Genomic DNA, 9,198 nt, shown 5'->3' with positions numbered 1-9,198 from the left:
CTTAATTCTGTCAATCAATCATCTTACCTATTTGAGGGCTGCTGGTTTGGCGGTCCCTACCCCTAGAAGAAGCCGAAACGTGCGTCGGGTGCTTAGTCACTTTTTAATCAATTCAATGGCAGGTCCTAGCAATCCTCTGCAACGTAGTTATCTAGCTTACCTCCACGTAAATCACCACTCCGTGTCTATTCCCTAGACACAGCCGAGCGGATACAACCACCTGATACAATTCTCAGAGCGGTTTTCCGGCGTATGTGCCCCTCTGTTCTCCAGGCTTCACCCCGAAAGCGGGATTCGCGGAGTGACAGCTGAGCGCATGTGACCGCTCTGACAACATACTTATAGCGTCTCCTCCAACCTAGGGTCTCCATCTCACTGCCCTTTGTGCTCTTCGAAAAACAGACGGCGCTGCTGCTGCTCACATGCCCAATTCATTGCTTTTTTGCGAAGGGGTCGCTCCACCGCTGGGCTACAATTTTACAGCCCGGTGGAGAGACACTGCTTTCCTGCAAGCACTAGCAGGGCAATTCTTTCACCTAGCCAGTGGTTTCTTTAAAGGCATGGTGTCGCCCCAAAAACATGTTTTTTTTTTTAAATTTAAACATTTAGTGTGTGGGTGATTAAACATTGTTCAAATTTTTTTTATTTTTTTCGCGAGTCAGGAAATATTATAAATTTTTTCAAATTTATAATACTACCCATTTTTGGTCACTAGATGGAGCTGTTTGGAGCTAGTTCCCAAAATTGCAGCATTGCAACATTGGGTTAAAAGCTATCGCTCTAGTGAGCTCTCAGCAATCCCCCCTCCTTTATCCTGGCTAGTGCCGGGATAAACGAGGGGTTTGAAAGGTTTAACCTCCTACACTGTGTGTCGCCATTTTTTGAGGTAACCCACAGTGTAGTAGGTTTACATGCAGTAGTAAACACACACAAACACTAACATACATTGAAATCGCTTACCTGCTCCTGCCGCCGCGGCCCGTCCGCTCCCTTTGCTGCCGCTGTTCCATGTGCACTTGTCCGGAAGCCGCGACCGGAAGTAGTAATATTACTGTCCAGCCGCGACTTCCGGTCCACAGGAAAATGGCGCCGGACGGCGCCAATTTCGAATAGGACTGTGTGGGAGCGGCGCATGCGCAGTTCCCACACAGACGCCGTACACGGCAGTCAATGGGACGGGAGCCGTTCGCAGTCCCTATGGGACTGTGGCTGCCGTATTCCATGTCTGTGTGTGTCGTTAATCGACACACACAGAAATGGAACAAAAAATGGCAGCCCCCATAGGGAAGAAAAAGTGTGAAAATAAGAAACAGTAAAACACAAACACACAAATGAAAATAAACGTTTATATTAAGGCACTAACATCTTTAACATATAAACAAATTATTTGTGATGACACTGTTCCTTTAATGTCAGTGCAAACACTGGTGATCTGTTGGTATGATTGATACTCTGGCATACAGGGTGTCAATACTCAACACTGTGGTACATAAGGTATTATTTTGCTCCTTAGTCCAGCACACAATCTACTCATAATATTTGGAGTGGCTGTGATGTCTGGAGACAATGAGAATTAGACTTTATAGCATGTGTATGGACAGCACATATAGAGTAACCACATCAATCAGCCCATTCTCAATTGTTACCCTATATTATCCTATAGTGCCTGCCTATACTGCTTGTACATATGAATCGTCAATAAGATATGTACCAGTGGCGTAGCTATAGGGGTCGCAGCGGTCGCAGTTGTGACTGGGCCCCAAAGCTTGGGGGGTCCCACAGGGCCCCCGTTGCCATACAGCGTGCTGATTAAATAAATTGTCTGTGCCGTGAAGCCGGCACTTCCTGGTTACAGTCACATGGTACACTTAGTGTACAATGTGACGAAACGTCATATGAGGGGCGTTCCAGCCAGTGTGGAAGAGCCGGTACGGAGGACTCAAGGTGAGCTGCAGAGTCTGTATTGTAATGTATTGTGTTGTCTTGTAATGTATTGTAATGTATTGTGTTGTCCTGTAATGTATTGTGCTGTCTGTGTTTGCGGTGGAGAGGGGGAGCCTGTTAAATTACAGCCCCCCCCCTCCTCTCTCCACCGCAAACTGCACAATTCAACACAATACATTACAAACTGTGGGTCACATCCCACTGATGGGTCATGTGATGACCTCCTGGGGGTTGCGAGTCACTCACCGAGGTCCCGGTTCCATTCAATGCTGGAGCAAGGAGCGGACGGCTCCTTTCTCCAGCATTCACTACGCCCTGAGCGGCTCGACGCAGGCAGGTGCGATGTAGTGACATCATCGCGCCTGTCTGCACCGTGTCACTCATAGCACAGACCGGAGGAGGAGAAGGATCCTCCACCCGGTGAGGGAACGGGGATAGGTAAGTAATTATATTATTTTTCTATTATGCACATATGGGGGTATTATACTGTATGGGGTGCTGATATGGCAGGGGGTATTATACTGTATGGCTGATATGGCGGGGTGTATTATACTGTATGGTGGGCTGATATGGCGGGGGTATTAGACTGTATGGGTGGCTGATATGGCGGGGGGTATTATACTGTATGGGGAGCTGATATTGGGGGCATTATACTGTTTGGGGAGCTCATATGCGGGCTGATATGGGGGGCATTATACTGTATGGGCAGCTCATATGGGGGGCATTATACTGTATGGGGAGAAGATATGGGGGCATTATACTGTATGGGGAGCTGATATGAGGGGCATTATACTTTATAGGGAGCTGATATGGGCAGCATTATACTTTATGGGGCTGATATGGGGGGGCATTATACTGTATCGGGAGCTCATATGGAGGGCATTATATTGCATGGGGAGCTGATATGGGGGCATTATACTATATGGGGGGCATACTATATAGGGAGCTGATATGGGGGCATTATACTGTATGAAGAGCTCATATGGGGGGCATTATACTGTATGGGGCTGATATGGGGGCATTATACTGTATGGGGAGCTGATATGGGGGCATTATACTTTATAGGGAGCTGATATGGGGGGCATTATTCTTTATGGGGGCTGATATGGAGGGGCATTATACTGTATAGGGAGCTCATATGGGGGCATTATATTGCATGGGGAGCTGATATGGGGGCATTATACTATATGGGGAGCTGATATGGGGGGCATTATACTATATAGGGAGCTGATATGGGGGGGCATTATATTGTATGAAGAGCTCATATGGGGGCATTATACTGTATGGGGCTGATATGGGGGGACATTATACTGTATGGGAAGCTGATATGGGGGGCACTATACTGTATGGGGGCAGCTATGTGGGGCATTATACTGTGGGGTCTGATATGGGGAGCATTATACGGTATGGGGCAGTTATGGGGGGCATTATACTGTATGGGGCAGTTATGGGGGCATTATTCTGTGTGGGGGCAGCTATGGGAGCATTATACTGTGTGAGGGCATTATACTATGGGGACTGTTGGGCAAGGCGGCTGGGCATATGTGCAGGGGTCTGGTGATGGTTGTCTTGGGGAGGGGTAGGGGGGCCCAAGCTGAATTCTTGCACCCAGGCCCATGAGCCTTTAGCTACGCCACTGGTTCAGAATTAGGGTATGTTCACACGGCTTATTTTTGGCCGTTTTTGGGCCGTAAATGGCCGAAATACGTCCAAAACCTCAGAAGCAGAACGCCTCCAAACATGTGTCCATTGATTTCAATGGGAAATACGGCGTTCTGTTACAAGGTTGAGAGGAAGGAAAAAGTGTGGTAGAAAAAGGTGCACACGCAACAGGGATAACCGTAGCCTTGAAAGGATTGTGTAATGGATTTGCCAGACACAGGTTCTGTGTCGACGCCCGGGGTTAATCAGACTTCATCAGCTCCAAGGTCTGCTAGAGTGACGCGATCTGTTACCACTCAGGCTCGCAGGCTGAGGAGAGGGAGAACCTATCACAGCCTGGCCTGACGGTTCTGCTCCCGCCCTTGGCCTATTTATACCCTCACTTGCAGTTGTTCCTTGCCTGTGATTGTCTTGTTTCCTGGCTCTGCGATTCCTGCTGTTTACATTATTAACAGCTGTTACTTTTTGACCCTGGCTGACTGATTCTTCTCCCGCTCTGATTTTGTTACTACGTACTCTCCTGGTTTGACTCAGCTCGTTCACCACTCCTGTTGCTCACGGTGTTCCGTGGGCAACTCCCCCTACTTCCCCCTTTGCTTCTGTGTGCCCTTGTCTTGTGTTGTCTGTCTTTCACTTATTGAGCATAGGGACAGTCACCCAGTTGTACGCCTTTACTTAGGATGGGCCGTGCAAGTAGGCAGGGACTGAGTTGCGGGTAGATTAGGGCTCACCTGTCTGTCTCCCTACCCCGATTCGTTACAGATTGTCAAGAAAAGGTCATTCAAGAATCTGGGGGAGATTCACAAGGAGTGGACTGCGGCTGGAGTCAGTGCTTCAAGAGCCACCACACACACAGACGTATCCAGGATATGGGCTACAACTGTCGCATTTCTTGTGTCAAGCCACTCATGACCCAGAGACAACGTCGGAGACGTCTTACCTAAGCTAAGGAGAAAAAAGACTGGTCTGTTGCTCAGTGGTCCAAAGTCCTGTTTTCAGATGAAAGTAAATTTTGAATTTCATTTGGAAATCAGAGTCTGGAGGAAGAGTGGAGAGGCACTCAATCCAAGTTGCTTGCGGTCCAGTGTGAAGTTTCCACAGTCAGTGATGGTTTGGGGAGCCATGCCATCTGCTGGTGTTGGTCCACTGTGTTATATCAAGTCCAGAGTCAGCGTAGTCGTCTACCAGGAAATTTTATAGCACTTCATGCTTCCCTCTGCTGACAAGCTTTATGGAGATGCTGATTTCATTTTCCAGCAGGACTTGGCACCTGCCCACACTGCCAAAAGTACCAATACCTGGTTTAATAACCACAGTATCACTGCGCTTGATTGGCCAGCAAACTCGCCTGACCTAAACCTCAGAGAATCTATGGGGTATTGTCAAGAGGAAGATGAGACACCAGCCCAATAATGCAGACGAGCTGAAGGCCACTATCAAAGCAACCTGTGCTTCCATAACAGCTCAACAGTGCCACAGGCTGATCGCCTCCATGCCACGCCACATTGATGCAGTAATTCATGCAAAAGGAGCCCCGGCCAAGTATTGAGGGCATATACTGTACATACTTTTCTGTTGGCTAACATTTCTGTATTAAAAATCATTTTTGAAATTGGGCTTAAATAATTTTCTGAGAGACTAAATTTTAGGTTTTCATTAACTGTTACCATATTCAGCAACATTAAAAGAAAAAAAATGCTGGAAATACATCACTCTGTGTGTAATGAATCTTTAATAACCAAATTATGGCACTTGAAATGAAACTATGGTAAAACGAAAATTTAAAACCTAAAATTGCCTGTGTCTCCAAGGGGTTAAAGGAGACCAGTCTATAGATAGCTTAATATTTTCCATGGTAATAATTATAAAAAAAAGATTTATTGTTGGCTAAGTAGCGCCAAACATATTAAAGACGCTTTCTTGACAAAATACATTAAAGGGAGTGAATGACACAAACCGTTTTCCAAGCTTATGTGAAAATTCAGCAGCAACCAACGTTACTAGTGAAATTGTGGTGCCGCATATTCATATGTCAAAAAAACTTACTCCACAGCAAGAAACCCTTACTTTAAAAATGCTTGCGTAAAAAAGCACATTGTATTTACTAACGGTGCGCTTTCCCATTTATGTGAATGAAAAGCGTAATCAAGCGTTTTTTTTACCTTTTTTTGGAACGTAAAATGAGCCAAAAAACATGTAAAATACACGCTGGTGTGAAGCTGTCAACTGAAAGTCATTCACCAGAGAGTCTCCTTCTTGACTTTCATCATTCTTAGCCTTTTGGTGTGTCCTAGATCTTCTGTCAGCTGCCATTTGTACAATCTCTTCAAAAATGGACCTGGACACTGCTTAGCAATTTGAAGACACCTTTTTTGGCTTGTAGCCACAAATAGGGAAGGGGTTGAGTCTCCCTCCCACATTTAGAGCAGCTGTAAGTCAGGTTGCTTTGCCTGATTCACCTTGCTGTAATTCTTGGAAGTGCTCCCTCTGGTGGCCACCATGGTGGCCAACATAGGAAAACATGTCAAATTATGATTTAATTTTTAATACTTCCCCTTGTGGAAGAAAAAAAAAATACACAAAAAAAACTAAAAAAAATAATAATAAAAATAAGTAACTTACTTAAAATTTTTTTTTTATTCATGACGTATTCCCTCTAACTGTTCCTAATTTGGTTCCCAGTCTGAAACACCAGAGGAACTTTTCTACATGCCTTTCAGAGACTGGCAAGGTCTATAACAAGATGGACTTGCCTACTGAGATAGCTGCTATTAACAAGGTAAGGTACTTTCTATAAGATTTATAATATTTTGGATTGGATTCTGTAATCTCTTGAAGGCATGTTCAAATATTGAAATTTATAAGAAATACGTTTATTTTTTCTATTCATGCTATTTCAGTAATTGGAACATAAATTTCTTAAATCAGGTCTCAAAAGAATGAAAAAAATAAATTACTTATGATTCCCCATGCCAGATAATAATTGCAATGTGATAAACATAATAGAGCTTTGTGTAAAAGAAGCACTTGCGATCTAGTCCCTTATGATTTATCGTTAATTATAAACAACCGTTATTTAAACAGTATATAAAGACCGAAAAAGGAAAGTCCGTGCAAGACCTAATGAAAGGTAGGACTCATTATCTGCAACAATACATATAATATAAGTAACAAGTTGCCATACTACTTTTACATGGTGTTACCATGACTTGTAATAATTATAGTAACTTTAACAAGTTTTCAAAAAGATCATTTTTAGATAGCTATCACCCGAACTATCTGCTATTCCTACCAACTCCCTCAAACAAATGCAGAGGATGCATGTGTTTTCAATAAGAAGTGAGAATGCCGCTGTCAGACTCCTCTGGCAGCAGCTTATCTCTTTGCAAACAAAAGGCTCGGACATGTAAGATTCCAACATCCCTGACCCTTCTCCGAAATCCGCCACAAGCTGGCTATACATATTATAAGTATTTTGGAAGTTTTCGGGAGGACCAGCCACATGTGTATTGCAGTATCCCGACTCTCCCCCGACGGCAAATGTCAGGAAGAGAAGGTTCAGGCTGTTAAATTTCAACATGTCTGATAATTTTGTTTGTACAGAGGTAAGTTGCTGCCAGAGAAGTCTCACAGCGGCATTCTCACTTCTGCCTATTGAAAACACATGCATGCTCGGCCAAACCGAGCGTGCATGTGTGTGGGGGAGTGGGAGGAATAGCTGTTGGCCGAACGATCGTTCAACCGACAGCTATCTAAAGTGTATGGCCAGCCATAAACAGTAGGTGGTCGGCCGGTCCCGCCAAAATCGACCAGGTCAGCCAACATACATCTAATGACCAGCTTTAGGCAATTTAATCATTGTAATAACACCTTTTATATTACCTACCATCCATGGTACCATGTTACCTACCATCTCATCTATTTTATCATGTGCTTCTTTATAGGTGTGACAGAGTCTATCCAAGCCATGACTGAAGGTAACAAGTCTTCTGTAAGAGAGTTCGTAATAATGGGAATTACCAATGACCCAAAATTGCAACATATCCTATTTATTTTGTTTTTGCTTATATACCTTATAAGTGTTTTTGGCAATACAAGTATCATGTTAACAATCCTGATAATTAATGACCTTCACAGTCCAATGTATTATTTTCTCAGCAATCTGTCTTTCTCAGATCTTTGTTATTCTACAGTAGTTTCTCCTAAAATGTTATTTGATTTTTATTTGGAAAGAAAATTGATCTCTTTTATTGGCTGTGTACTTCAGTTGTATTTCTTTGCTGTGTTTGCCAGCACTGAATGCTATATCTTATCTACCATGGCCTACGATCGCTATGTTGCAATATGTCACCCCCTTCTGTATGTATTAATAATGAACAGAAGAAAATGTGTGACTTTTACTCTTATTATCTATGTTTGTGGTTTATGTACTGCGGGCATCCATACATCATGCACATTCATATTGCCTTTTTGTGGACCTAATGTAATTAACCATTTCTATTGTGACATTCCTCCACTGATGGAGCTCTCATGTGCGTATACATACATGAGCAAGACGATTATATTTGGTGTGGTCTTTTGCCTTGGTCTTTTTTCAGTAGTCGTCATATTAGCTTCATATATCTATATATTTTTTACCATATTAACAATTCACTCATCAGAGGGGAGACACAAAGCCTTTTCTACATGTTCCTCTCATTTGCTTTGTGTTGCCTTATTTTATGGAACGGTTTTCTTCATGTACCTTCGTCCAGCATCCAACTATTCTGTCACACAGGACAAAATAGTATCTGTATTCTATACAATGATAATCCCCATGATGAACCCAATCATCTACTGTTTACGAAACAAAGAAGTGAAAGAAGCTGTGAGATCCTATATTAGTAGATTACTAGTCTACACATCGTGACTGCTTAGGTCATTGCTATTTTCTTGGCACTATTGGATACTGTTGTGTTGCATGAACAACTGCTTGGCTGCTTCTAAGGATATGATATTACTTGTATTATATTGTGTTTATTGACATATGTATAAAATACAATGGTATTTGGTTTAGTGCATATGTTCACAATAAAAGAAAAGAGACAAAATTCAAACATTCCACACGCCCAATGAGTACAATCAGAAAAACAATATAACTAAGTGAATAGCCAATGGGAAGAAATTTCATTAAGAAAACGTCCTGTAACATAAAACGGTCTCCCTCATGGTCAAATTTGCCAGATAAGCCATAACTGCCACAATCTATATATTACCAAGTTTCTGACACTACTTCCGATATATGGATACTACTGTATAGCAGTCCATATGCACCGCTACTATTACATCACCACCTTTACACTGCTATGTACCAAGCACTACTGCATTATCACTACTACAATGACAACACCCCGTAGGGTCAATATTATGTGACTCAAACTACATTATGGGTAATACTATATGGTATGTTCACACGGAAAACGAAAAACGGCTGTAAAATACGGAGCTGTTTTCAACGGAAAACAGCCTCTGATTTTCAGCCGTTTTTTTATGCATCAAGCGTTCTTTGATTCATTTTTTACGGCCGTTTTTGGAGCTGTTTTTCTATTGAGA

General features: G+C 42.9%; 1 protein-coding gene across 1 annotated transcript; it reads left to right on the top strand.

The window, feature by feature from the left end:
- The first annotated feature begins 7,573 nt into the window (after nucleotides 1-7,573).
- LOC142741730 (olfactory receptor 5AR1-like) lies at nucleotides 7,574-8,515 on the top strand. The gene has a single exon (XM_075851069.1). The coding sequence runs from the start codon at nucleotides 7,574-7,576 to the stop codon at nucleotides 8,513-8,515; it is 942 nt and encodes a 313-aa protein (XP_075707184.1).
- The last annotated feature ends 683 nt before the right edge of the window (nucleotides 8,516-9,198 follow it).

Source organism: Rhinoderma darwinii, chromosome 2, assembly GCF_050947455.1.
Source record: "Rhinoderma darwinii isolate aRhiDar2 chromosome 2, aRhiDar2.hap1, whole genome shotgun sequence".
Lineage (NCBI taxonomy): Eukaryota > Metazoa > Chordata > Amphibia > Anura > Rhinodermatidae > Rhinoderma > Rhinoderma darwinii.
This window is presented reverse-complemented; position numbering and strand designations above follow the sequence as displayed.